This window comes from Drosophila tropicalis, unplaced genomic scaffold (genome assembly GCF_018151085.1).
Source record: "Drosophila tropicalis isolate 14030-0801.00 unplaced genomic scaffold, ASM1815108v1 contig_867, whole genome shotgun sequence".
NCBI classification, from domain to species: Eukaryota; Metazoa; Arthropoda; class Insecta; order Diptera; family Drosophilidae; genus Drosophila; species Drosophila tropicalis.
Window position 1 is genome coordinate 1,691,965 of NW_027173362.1, and position 13,837 is coordinate 1,705,801.

The window sequence follows — 13,837 nt, forward strand, 5'->3', positions numbered from 1 at the left end:
ACTTATATGTATGTAAATTTTTTATTGCTTGTTTTATGCAAACATCTGCAATTTGGCCAAGTGAAATTTAATGGATTTAAGCTCATGAATAATTAAATGCCGATATTTGTATACACTCACCCTGCCATCACCATCAAACAAAGTTATTAAATTGTGAAACATTAGATTGAAAGTATGTGTGGAGATAGTCCATACATCTTTCAGCTAGACTCTGCTCCATCACAACCCAAGATTGGATGGCTGAGAATTTCCATGACCACATAACCCCGAACTTATGGCCGCCTAGCTCCCCAGACCTTAATCCCTTGGGTTATTACGTATGGGGCGTAGTTGAGCGTAAAACCAATAAACATCCTCATAACACTATTTCTTTCTATTTCAATATGAATAAGGATCATTTAATTCGGGCTTGCAATCGTTTTAGGACCCGGATCGAGAAGGTTATAGCAGCCAATGGAAACTTTATTGAATAAATATTGTGTAGAAATTTCGTGAAGATTCATTAAATTTTGTTTGAAATATAATCTTTTTATTTTACTATCACTTTGACCTCAAATACCATACGCACCGTGTATAATTTTTCCTTTTGATCGAGGTTCGAATGGCTGTTTGTCTCTTCCACTTTTCCCCATTGCCAGAGAGATATTGAGATGAGTTGAGTGAAGACCCAACTTGGGTCAGCTTAGTTGGAAGAGAAGAGAAGCATTTCTTAATCCTTTTCTGAACACTTTTTTTTGTAAGTACTTTCTATGCTTTATCATTACCTACCACTTAGAAGGGTATACATAAATTGTTGTTTAATATTTAATTGAAATCAAAAACTATTTATATTTTTAATTCCTATTGAAAAGTATGGTTTACATACTCTGCCAGAACAGCATCGTTTGCTATGGGGAGTCTTTGGGATGACTAAACACATTTATTCTTTCAATGATTTTTGAATTGTTTACATTCAAATTCAGTTTAGTTCACTTACTGTTTAATTGTGGTCAAGTGAAATCAAGAGAACTTTCTCTTTCCGTTTGCACAAGTGTCCATCCTTGAACAAATCGACTTATGTTTAATGCTATTTAATTGTGGTTATAAGAGTAAATCGTTTGGCGAATCGGTTTATTTGTCTGCATTGGTATTGCATATTATGCACTTGCACGAACAGATATTGGCAATTATTTACGAATTCATTTTGGTTTACTGCAGTTTTTCACCTTTTTTTTTTGCTCGTTTTCACTTTTTATCTTTATTCAATATTTGCACACAAAAAACAGGGAGCAAAAAAAGCAAGCAAACAGCAAATAAGACAGAGACAGAGAGAGAGAGAAGAATCCGAAAGAGTGAAAAGTTGGCAGTGGCCTCTGCCGGCCATTGGGAATGGTAAAGATTGGTGGTTGTAATTAATTACTTGACCAACATGTTCCGTTAATTCCCTTAAAAGGAATCAATATACATACACTCGGAAAATGTCAAAGAACAAGCTGATGCAAGGTGCACGTGTGGCGACTCATCCAAATAGTTGTAATGGATGACGATAGGCAAAGGAGATAATAATTTACTGACCATTGAACTGAAATGCAATTAGAAAATGAATTCATCTGCAAGAAATCACTGAGAAAAAACAGATGTAGACAAATAGCATTCGAAATCGAACTGAAAAATACATAAGAGTGGACTTTCTCTCAGCGTAGCTTCATAATTTCTGTAGAGCTGTGGCACATCCTTATGATTCAAGGTTCAATTGCAGTCGATGCGGGTGTGATGGAGCTGAAATTCAAGCGCATACCAGGATGCAATCGATGTGCATGGCCATTAATGCACAGTGCCCGTCAAAGTACACTACCAACTGAATTGAAAGGCTTTAAGGAGTTCCTCAAAACAAAGAATAAAATACCAGTCCAACTTGTGGCAAAGAAACGCCTTCAAGGGCAGTGGAGAGCATGGATGGGGAGGTCAAATGGCAAAGTTGTAGCAAATATTTGCAAACTCTGGCATTAAATACTGTAAGTTTTTACTGAGCTGAAATAGAGTTGAAGTTGGCTTCTCCTCATTTTTCGTTGCTGTTGTTTGTGCCTTTTCGACTGCCCTTTCAATAGGTTTAACCGCACGTACTTTCAACTATTTGGGACAAATTGCTCATACGCACTGTTGCGCCTTTGACATTTATGTGCTGCCGGCAGCTTCTCATTTCGATTCTGTCTCTATCCTACCTTAACTTTTAGTCAACTTCTGTCGGTCTGTCGATGTACTGTCGGAATGCGGCGACGCCAGACGGCAAAACATTTACGGGTAGTCCTTTCCCATTTGCCCTGTGATTTCCCCTCACTCATCTCATTTATATAGAACATACGTACACACATATATGACAATTTGTAATATATTTTGCTTTGCTTTGTCAAATGAAAAATTCTCGTGATTTTTGGCATCAGTTTTTGGAAAGCGGAAACCGGAAGCCCTCAAAAAGCAGCCCCACGTGTAATGATGACAATACCAGAAGTGGGACAATCAACGAAACAATACAACAACAGAAAAAGGCAATCTAAATTGCGTGTGAGGCTGTGTTCAGATCTGTTCGAACAAGAAACAACATAAAAAGCACGTCGTCACGCATTAGAATTGCTGGCGCTTAAAAATGTTTCCGCCACTTGAAGAACATAACCAAAAGAACAGATTTCAAGTGCTGCCCAATTGGACGACATTTGTATACTCTAAAGATTCCGTGGTCGACAGCTTACACTTAGTTTTCCTTCTAGTAAAGTTAAAGTATCTGGCTTTATGGCGACACGATTTCTAGTTTAAGTTTTTAGACAAAACTTGTTTCTATCCTCATTTCATGGCCAGTTTTAATATCAGGTTATATTCTTCCAGAGTATACAAATTGAATTCCCCAAGTTCGTTGTTTGATGTGTTGCTGCCCCCATCATGCAAACACTTTGTCCAGGACCGAAAGTTGAGCTTTGCCTGTCTAGCTGACATTTAATTTGCCTGCCAACAGAAATGGAAAAGAAAAAAAGAGAGAGAGAGAGAGAGAAAAAGTGAAAAATATTGCTGCAGGGGCACCATCAATGCAACTTGGTCATAATGAACATTTGAAAAGAAGGAGGCCGGGCGTGGTGCAGAACGATGGGAAAACTGTGGCACAGAAGCGAAGAGAGAAAGGAGCACATGGAGGCAGCAGGTCAAAGACAGAAGCAAAGTGGCGACAGGTAAGTAATGATACTTTTCACACTTTGGCACACACTATCTCTCTCTTTCTGCCGCTTTCTATCTGTCGTTCTAGTTTGCTTTCTCTCTCTCTCTCTCTCTCTCTCTCTTTCTCTTTTCAGTCCCCGCAGGTTAAGTGCAATTCATTGGGTATACACTTATATACATAGGTACGAATAAGTTTCGCCTCCATCAATTTCTGGCATATATGTATGTATGTATACGGAACGGTTAACACTCGAACTCAAAAACCACGGCCTTCACGGGAAGCCAGAAGTGTGAAACCGGCTGGTGGTCCAGGTGGTGCGCTTCACCTTTGTCGTTGTTGGCTGTACGCATTTTACCTCAACTCTATAACTTTTTCTCGTAAACTTTGCTCTTTTCTTATGCAGCGTACAGAAGTGGAGAAGAGACGAGAAGAGAGGCAAAAAGTTGTATTCGCCTAGGCATGAGCAAGAACTTGGCAAGAAGCATTCAAAACTTTTCACTTCTTTTTTTCTTAGTTCTGTGTCGTTTGTGTTTTTTTTGCCATTGCGCTTAAAAGTATGCAACTATGCATAGATGGGAGCCGACAGCATGTTGCGACATTAAATGTTGCTAAGTCAAATGCAAACAAATCAATAAAGAAAAACTTTCCAAAATCTTTCCTTGAACAAATTTTGTGCATTCTGTCAATGCCAAATTACTGCCAAAAGTTTATATATATTTTAATTTTTCCACATACGCATAAAAGATGCTGTATACAGTGGGTAAATATCGAAACACACTTTCATTCTCTTTGCTTAATATCTATCGATTTCTTGGTGTTTGTATATTTGCACAAGACTCTTGCCCCTTAAAGTATGCAATAGGCTGGCAAAGTATTAATTACTTGCAGCAAATTTATAACTTTTACTTTAACCCGTAACTTAAAATTTGCGTACAAACTGTGTTTGATACAATTATTATCCACAGAGTATTCAAAAACTAACGAAAACGCATTTTTGATTGATTATTGCATACATTTGGGAGCAAATTTCACACATTTCCTCGTCTAGATCCGCCTGTGAGGTTAATCGACCTAATTTGTTTCACTTTAGATAAAATGCAAGCCAAGTAAAGGCAAGTTTGAAATTAAAACTACAAAAACATCTTCTGACGACTAACTAAGATAGTAAGGAACGATCTAGATAAGTTATATACCAATCGAAAGGACTTACCAGGCATATCTAGCCTATCAAATATCTGATGTGAATGGGCTCTCCGAGAGATTCAGTTTTGTATCCCTCCACAACAAGTAAATTAAATAATTATCTTCCAAACTTTTTAAGTAATTCCTACACTTAAATAATGATTCTGTAAGCTTTATAATAAATAACATTATATTTTTAAGTACAATTAAGTTTATTTATAATAAAACACAATATTCAAGTGTATTTTTTTTGGGGTTTTCTGCATTGTCAGCAAAATCTCACAAGGTCGAAATTAAGATCAATCTTCAATTTGATTATATTTTGAGTTGTTATACGTTTCATTATAAGATTTCATTGACCCGTTTCAAGTATAAACTATTTATCAGTATCATTTAATATAAACTGTGTCAATAAATTATACATCTCTCTATATATCTGATACCATTTGCTGGTGGTCAATGAAATCAGATAACTGCAATAAATATAGTTTCTTCAATTCATTAATCTTTTATTGTGCTTACTTTTTTGATATGCATAAACTTTAATACACTCAATGAACTAATGACAAGAGATATGAAATTTAAGATATGATTACTTAAGATGTCTTGTTCTACATAGTAAAGAGAACTCAGGTGTTTTTTTTGCTTTAACCATTCTGATTTCTTTATCGCTAGCCAACGTTCATTCACCGTGGCAATTGCATTTTTATGATTCGATAGGCAAAAGACAAACTATGCTAAGCACGTGGCTGATAAGAGACGAAAAGAAAAGAAAAAGCGAAGAAATGAGTATAAATACCGTGGGTCTGTCTCAGAGAAAGTACACTCTTTAGTTGAATGGAAAAGATGCAACCTCAAGTGGAATTCAAACCTATTGCCTTGCTTTTGCTTTTGCTCCAGGCAAACCGGTGCATGTCCTCGATGATGAGGACGGACAAGGATTGGAACTATTTTAATGACCAGCACTATGAGCACTCCCACTTAATGGACAACCCAGGTGGAATCAATAATTTCGAATATGTTGACTATCAGGCCAGATGTGAACAGGGTGGCGAGCCAGTTTGCGCTACAAATGGCACACAAGAATTCTATTTTGAAAACGAATGCAAATTGGAATCGCATAACATGAAGTCACTATTCCAACATGGTACAGGTTAGTCTGTGTGACAACAAAATTGAGATTGCAAATTATTGGAATTAAAATTGTTTTTTTATTGGGTTTTGTGTAGTTTTGGAACGCACCGATTTGGAAAGATGTTCACCAAACTGTGAGACTATCAAATGTCCAACAGTTTATCAGCCCGTGTGTGCGGCTCCCTCTGAGGCTGCCGATGCTGTCTATGCAACAACAAATGGTGTGACCTTTGGCAATTTATGCGAAGTGCGTAAACACGAGTGTGTCAGTCAGAGGGGTATGTTAATTGTGTCCTGGTTATTGCCTCAACAGCCATCTAACCCATCTATATTCCAGCCATGCGAATTGTGAATCAGGGTGTCTGTCGGGAGTTGAAATTGAAGCGTCGTAATCGCAAAAACAGAAATAAAAATAGGAAACCCAAGCGAGTGCAGCCGAACATCAAATCAGAGCAAAATAGCTCATCTAATGTGCATTTTCTGATAACCACCAGAGCAGACAGAATGAAAGCTGCCATGAGTTCAAGCACCACTAGTGCCAGCACCACCAGGAGTAGTCCCACAAGGACTACTAGCAGCAGTATTGATCAGAACCCAACCAAATCTCCCATGCGTTTTAGGGAATTCCAATACTCGGCTGCGCCTCACGTTTCCGTTTCGCAGGCGGAAAATCCTTATAATATTTACAATATTCCCGATGTGGGTAAGGACTATGAGAATATAATGGATAACGAATTATCTGTCTATGTGCCAGAGGTTGGTTATGTGACTGATTTACCACCAAGTACAACGACTGTAGCAACAACATCAACTACGACAACAACGACAACAACACCAAAGCCAACAACAACAACAACGACCATGAAGCCAATAACATCAACAACAACGACTGCAAAGCCAAAAATGATAACCACCACACCAAAGCCACTAATTACAACCTACATCATGACCATAAGCCCCAGCACAAAGAGGCTCATCTCTAGCACCACATCGAAAGCAAGCACCACCACCACCACCACAGCCCCATCATGGTCGAGCACTACTACAACTACATCACAGCCATTGCAAGTGACTACCTCGACAACTGCAAGGACTTCGAGTGTTACGACCACCAATGCACCACTCAAAACCACCGAGTCAACTATCAGCACGAAGCATTTAGAGGTAACAACACCTCGAGTTGAGATAGCAACAACGAAACCGCCAGCAACCGCAATCACATCATCAACCTCAGCCATGACCACGCCACCAACTACCACCAGCAGCACCACCCCCCAACAACCAGCAGCACCAGCACCACCCACAGTGCCACCGCCAGCACCACTGCGATGGCAACAAAAGCTAAAATGTCATGAATTTTGAAACGATTTTGAATAAAAATAATTACGACTTTAATTGAAATGAAGCAACTGTACTTTCAATACGTCAAATCGATAAATGGCAACGGACAAAATAGTTTTCCAATCCCTAAATACACACACACACACACACACACGCAAACGAATTGAATATCAACAGAGAGCCAATAAACTGCAAAAAGCAAACAACATTTAAAATCAAACAGAATCCAATGGACTATCAGCTAAATATATAATAAGTAGCTGAGTCTCTGTCTGCTACAGTGGACACTCACTACAAAAGATATTTAATTTATAAGGGAACTTTAATTACTTCCTTTATCTTAGAAAGTGTTAATTATTTATTCGAAATGTTTTTGTTTATAAACAAAAGTAAAATCCATTCATTTAGTCGGTGGACGAAAGAATTTTCCATTCTGGATCAAAGCTCCTCCACTAGCCCATCCTTAGCCATCAATTTAAGGATTGAATGCAAGCGGTTTCCATTGATTAAGGATCCTTTTTTGGTCATGTATTCAAAGGATCAAGTCCAGTCCATTCAACACTGAGTGGGAAATGTTTTGTCTCTTGGTACCAAAATACTTATGTCTCTCTCTGTTGACTTGAGGGAAGTTTCGAATCTTATAGATACTTTTGAATTCAATTCTTTTTACGAAATATTTCAAATACAAACTGCCCGAATCCGTCCAAGTCAAGGCTTAATAATAAATCATAAATTATGAAATGGTTTTATTTTTCTATAGAAATTGTTAAAGTCTGAGGACATAAAACAAACATGCTGCTGATTGGGAAGCATTTGCTAATACCCATAATTAAATAGAGCATTTCTTAATTGGTTGCGTATTGGGGCAGGAGATACCAGACGATGATGGAGCAGGATGAGGAGAAGAAACAGGAGGAGGAGGATGATGCGTAATGAAAGGAGGCCAACGAAAGATGGAAAACTTTTCTGGTTGCGACTTACAGACACCGACAGCTGTTTCGGATTTTGGCACAAAATTCCAGCGTCATCAAACTAAGCGGCTTAGATAGCGTTGAGATTCTTGCTCCTGGTAAGCTACCGTCCATATATATATACATACATATAATTTGTATGTCTCGTTGCGTGGCCGGGGTAAAATTTGCTTATAACAAAATAAATTGAAACTGAAAACTGGCAACAGTCTGGCCAAATGCAAAAGTTTGTCTTGCCTTCGACTTTTAGTCCCCGAGAAGAAGCATTGACAAAGCGCATTAAACGTTGCCAAATTGTCGACGTTTTGAGTTAACGGAATCGCGAGTCGCGAAACATAATTTACCAGTTTGAAATGTTTTCAATAAGTTCTTTTATTTTGCAATGTTATGGTTTGTATTTTTCTTGGCTATGAACTTTATTTAATTGAAATTACGAATTCCTTACTTGTATTTACATTGAACAAAAGAGGAAATTACTCAAACAACAAACAAACAGCAAGTTAACAACGAGGTTTAATCGAAAACTTCTTCGACATGAATAGCCCATTAGACGTGGCTTGACTCCTTTTGGCCCTTAAATTGAGCATTGCTTTTAACCGTAACGCAGTCTTACCTATTTTGGGGGCCTGTTGCTTTCTGTCATAAGTCTAAAAGCAACCCTCGCTTGCAATATGGACAATATAAACATTTCCGTTTCCGCTATCAACTGCAACTGCAACTGTGCATTCACTTATTATTTCTGTTGACATGGTATCCAATGAAGCGTGCCTTGTTGTTGCGTTATGTAATGTGACACAGACAGTCTGTTGGGCGGACGACGGGCGGTACACCGAACGGTGGGCGTTGGCATAATAATGTGTCTGCTACAAAAGTGCAGTTAGACAAGAAAATACCGATGGGTAGCTACGGGACACAAATGACAAGAAGCCAATCAATAAACGTGGATGACAAGTGGTCCGTTGTTCGCTCAGTTAAGGAGCGAAGAAGCAATAAATACGATTTATTTATACATATATACATATATATACCACACTCAAAAATAAATACAAGTCCTCCAGCGGATCGAATGTGAGTGAAAGAGTGTTTGGAGGCGTCAATGTCAGTGAGTCAGCGGATGAGTGTGTGGGTATGTGCCTAGTTGCTGTTTGGCAGTTTGTTCTTTTTTGCCTTTTGCGTTGCTGGCCACGGCATTTTCCTGTTCTTTCCATACCTCACCACTCTACACCCCACCACATGCCATCACCGTTAGCCAGAGTAGAAGGATCATGAAATTTTGCTTTAGTAAACATAAAACGTGGCTTTGTTTACCTCAACTGGCTTTGGCCTGTCTCTCGTTCTCGTTGTTGTGGGTCGGACTGCATTGCTGATGTCCCTTTCCTTCTGTCTGTTTGTGCTGTTCAGTTCTTTTATTTTCCTTTTGGTTTGTTATTGTAATGTCTGTTGTCCATTTATAAGTCAGCGTCTCGTCAAGACAAAAAAAAAAAAAAAGGGAAAACTAAACCCGGTCAACAAATTTTAATATCTGGTCGACTTTTAAATACTTTTTTAACCAAAAAGAATTGTTAAATCCAATTAAGGATGCTCCTTTTTTGGCATAGATGGTTAGGATATGGTCTTCTCCTTACTGAGGAATCGAACATGTTTAAGCCATCTTTTCTATTAACATTTTTCCACTTCATTTGGAAAAGTCTGTCTTAGTTGGCTTTAAGTTCGCGAGGGTATAGAGAGTATGACTTTGTTCAAGGACTACTTGGTCCTTACTACCAAGTCTTTAGCAGACATTGATAACAGCAATATTCTCAAAAAAAAAAAAGAAAAAATATATGCAAATTAAATGCAAAAAAGATTTGGAAGAAAAAACCACCAAACAAATACAAATTGTTTCCGTTCCTTGAGGGGAGCAGAGTCCAGTCGTCTGCAAATTTGAATTGCAAACGCAGAAAAAAAGAAAGAAAGAAATGCAAAAGACAGAAAGTAACCACAAAACTGGAAACTGAAAACGAAACCGAAACCGAAACTGAAACCGAAACCAAGTTAAGCCAAAACGAGCCATGCGTGGCAAGATGGAGAAAAATGTTCATTTATATTTGGAAAATTGGCATTTTTATGGTTTAACGCTTAAATATTTAATATGTTGCCCAAAAATTTTTGCAAATTAAGATGCCACACGCACACCCACACACACACACACCCACACACACACACACCCACACACACATGTGCATTCTTAATGTCTGACCCTTCTCGAGCAACTGTGGCTGCGGCTTCATCGAAGAGGTCTTTCAACCAAGTCAGTGAACTTGGTTGGAGTCACAGTGTCGCCCCCTAGGGGCACACAAGCCAAGGCTCAATTGAGCAGAAATTCTGATTGCCAAAATAGTCAATGTAATGACCCCAAAACAGAGAGACACAGAGAAAAGAAACATTGACATTGGAGGCGATTTATTTGTTCATTTGTTTTTTCGCCTTTCTTGAGGCCAAAAGCCCTCGAATAGAATAAGTCAAAAGAAACTTTTAATTAAAAATTCGAATGACATCGTTAGTTCTAATAAATGGTAAAGATGACTTCACTATATATGTTACATTTACTTGTGGTCTGATGACGAATACCCTATGCATAGAGTAGTTCGGCGATCGTTTTTCGGGGGAAGAAACACTTTTGACAAAGACTGAGCCTCTGTTTTCCTAGAGTGAACTAGCTGGCCGACAATCTAGTTTCAAACACTTTTAATCTGTACGGATTGAAATTCAAATATAGCTTGTTGACGTGACTCATAAGCCGAACATGTCACTAGAATGGCATTAATTTAGCAAGTGAAGTGGTTTGTGTCCGGTGCCCGGTGTTGGTGCATGCAACGCATTTGCAATATCGTCACGCGGTTAGTGAATTTACATGAAGGCACTCTCTGCACAAAGATTTATGGGCCGGGCAGGCTAATGATGAGTAGCAGTTGTAGGATATGCAGGATGTGACGAGAGATCGCTTCAAATAGCCACGGAACTGCTTTAGATATTTATAACGTTCTGTTGCTGCTGCTGCTGCTGTCGGAGCGGCCAAATGAATTTGTGCGTGCCAAAAGTCTCTTGTGGCAAGGCGTCATGCTTTTCGTGCATGGAGTTTGTTTGTCTAACTGAATGAGAGAGGCAAACATGGTCAGCATCTCGGCCATAACATGGGGCAACATCATCAACATAAGCGCACCACTGACTGCCATGAAATATAAATAAACCTGCCATTGAGGCGGATTTGAGTAATGTTTTGCGGACGCGCTATACTGTGACCTCGCCATCTCTGACCACTCAAACTTGACCATGGCACGGCATATGAACTCCATAATGTGATATACTCCGTGGCCTGTGATATGAACGGGGTAGGGGGGGCAAAGGTTTCTAGGTGGGTCAGCTAAAAGCCAGAAAGAGCTTTTTTCCATTAAAAAGTCGAATCCCCGAACCAAAAACCAAAATGCAAGTGCCATGGTTTGTTTTACGTGCTGCAATGACTGCAAATTGAATGGCAGTGCGATAAAATTTAACCCAAGCCTCACAACATTGTGTTTTTCGGTGTGTTAGACAAAAGGTTAAATATAAACTTTAGTATATATAAAGAATTTATCAATCATGTGTTCGATTTCTTTCAATTACAACGATATAAACTTCCGAATTAGAAGCTACTTTCCTTTAGGATTGAGGGGTAAATAAACAGATCATTTGGTTTATTGCTGCATTCACCGTGGGTGCTGATCACCTGAGATGAGTAAAATTTGAACCCAAAAGTATGCTATAGGCAGTCGAAGGTTTTATTGTTTATTAATATTAAAGAATTATTGGAATCTCTTGCATCTAACAAGTTGTTTATTAGTAGTGTTTACAAAAAAGAGCTATTTCTTAAGCAGGATGTTCTAAAATCTGTTAAAAAAGTATAGAATTAACTGTTTTGCTTTCTGTAGCATACTTTTGGGTGCCTATTTTGTAACCCCAGATCCTAATGCTGAATAAAGTTTGGACCAGAGGTACATCAATGCCGAATTTAACGGCCGTTCAAACTTAAATTTCAGGCGATCCTGAGTCGAGTTATCCTTGCCTTTTTTGGGGCTTACTTTGGAGGACGAAAACCCTTTAAACAGCCATCGCCCTCTTTGTTTTTAACTTTCAAATGTTCTTAATAAAAAAAAAAATACATACTTAGTTCCAGTAAGTCTTTCCGTTTTCATAAGAAAGTTTATTAAAAAGAGTCCAAGAAAGATTTCTGTCAGGGAAATAATTTGAAAGATGTTTAGGGATGTTTCAATAAGAAACTCTTGAGTTTTTGTTTAAAGTGTTTTATCTTGCTGGACAGAAGTTAATATCGGCCTTTGGCAAGTCTCCCTTTTAATGGGTGCATAAGGCCAATGAGATTTAATTAAAAAATTGAACAAAATTGTTGCATGGCAAGAATGTGGCAACAGCCACCACATGTGTCTTCAATTAGCTGAAATTCAGTCAGTGAAGCAGCCACAGTCTATAAGAGAGAGAGAGAGAGAGAGAGGAGACGACTCTTATCTAATTAAGTTGCTGCTGACTGTGACCATGTCAGAGGCAGTACCAAAATCAACATCAACGCCACCACATTATGATGATGATTATGAATTTATATGTGGGATGGCTGGCAAAGAAATCAGAAATCTCAAGCTGTTCTGCAGTTGACTCGCACCAGCACAAGGGAAAGAAGGGAAAGAATGCTTGGTATGGCTTGACACAAAAAAGGAACTCTGGCACGTGCCCCCAGCAGAAGCAGACGTAGAAGCAGAAGCAGAAGCAGAAGCCGCATAAGCTGCTTACGGATTTAATTATACGCATCAAAATTATGCCCCGCCAGCATTGGAGACGACTCCTAGATGCAATTAAATCAGATTTGTTGCAAGTGTATGCTGACGGTATGTATTGTAGGTGGTTGTAGCCGAACATATACAAAGAACTCTCTCAGCCATCGCAAGAAGCTAAAAAGACGGCGCGCCATCGTCTTTGCTTAGTCTGGATGGAGCATTAAATCGATAAGCCTTTAAGTCAAATTCGAACACGTGCCACAACGGAATCAAATTACTTTTGCCTCACAGAAGTGTTGCTGCAACATTTGGAAAGCCCCACATTGGCCGTCCTCTATCACCTCAGTTTATCTAAACCACCTTCTATAGGATTTGTAAACTGAAGAAGATCAAGATGATCATCAAATGTCTCTCTGGATTAGCGGATAGTTCTTAAGGAAGGACTATCTGCTGATCCACAGGGACAAAGAGGGAAGAACACTTGCTATTGGAGTAAAAATTGGTAATAGGTAGATACAGTTTAAAAGGGTTTTCGATTCAAATGATCTAGTTGGTATAGAAAAGATCTCGACTGAAGACAAACTCTTTCAGTCTATTACAAACACTTGTCTTTGTAAGGACATCAAGTTTTAACATATGCCAAGCTATGTTAGAGAAATGTACCCCGAAATGGGAATTGTTGTATTTTCCTTTCGGCCATTTTATTTGGCCAAAAAAGATGTTGAGTGGCTTGATTTCCTCTTATATTTTGCTCAGAGTTAACTTGTCTACTGGTCAATTGATTCAATTTTCCTCTTTGTTTGTTTTTTTTTGCTGCCTTAACCAGCTAATTGCATTTCGCTAAATGAGTAATGAGGAAAAACGAAGCCTTAACCTAATGCGATTAACTCAAAACTGCAAAACAAAAACGAGGAGGAAGAAACAAAAAATTGTAACAAGAAAAACACAATCGATTAGCGTGCCAAGGCCGTGGATTGCATTGGGCAAACACACAAAGGCAAATCAATGCAGGAATTGCCAATTAACAGGTGAACTCAAAAAAAAAAAAAATACATATATGTATATATATACACTCGGATAGGGCCCTAGGTCAGCAGTTTTTGTAATTGAAATCCGTTGAAGGTAAAGGGGAGGAATAGCCTGTGACCGCTAATTAACTCACCCAATGAAACGGCATGGGTAAGGTCAGGGAGGCCCATATCGGTTCATCACTGAGACAGCCA

The 13,837-nt window shown here is 38.7% G+C and overlaps 1 protein-coding gene across 1 annotated transcript; it reads left to right on the forward strand.

Annotated features, from left to right (window-relative positions):
* The first annotated feature begins 5,208 nt into the window (after positions 1 to 5,208).
* LOC137583452 (proteoglycan 4) lies at positions 5,209 to 6,905 on the forward strand. Its single transcript, XM_068298497.1, has 3 exons — positions 5,209 to 5,519; positions 5,596 to 5,778; positions 5,838 to 6,905. Exons 1-3 carry the CDS (start codon positions 5,213 to 5,215, stop codon positions 6,860 to 6,862), a joined length of 1,515 nt encoding a protein of 504 aa, XP_068154598.1. The 5' UTR covers positions 5,209 to 5,212; the 3' UTR covers positions 6,863 to 6,905.
* Positions 6,906 to 13,837: the final 6,932 nt, after the last annotated feature.

Bases quoted from the DNA above. Each gene is read 5' to 3' on its own strand.
- LOC137583452 (XM_068298497.1), top strand. From the start codon at position 5,213: ATGCAACCTCAAGTGGAATTCAAACCTATTGCCTTGCTTTTGCTTTTG. The intron at 5,520-5,595 runs GTTAGTCTGTGT...GGTTTTGTGTAG, and splicing joins ACTATTCCAACATGGTACAG to TTTTGGAACGCACCGATTTG. The intron at 5,779-5,837 runs GTATGTTAATTG...TCTATATTCCAG, and splicing joins CGAGTGTGTCAGTCAGAGGG to CCATGCGAATTGTGAATCAG.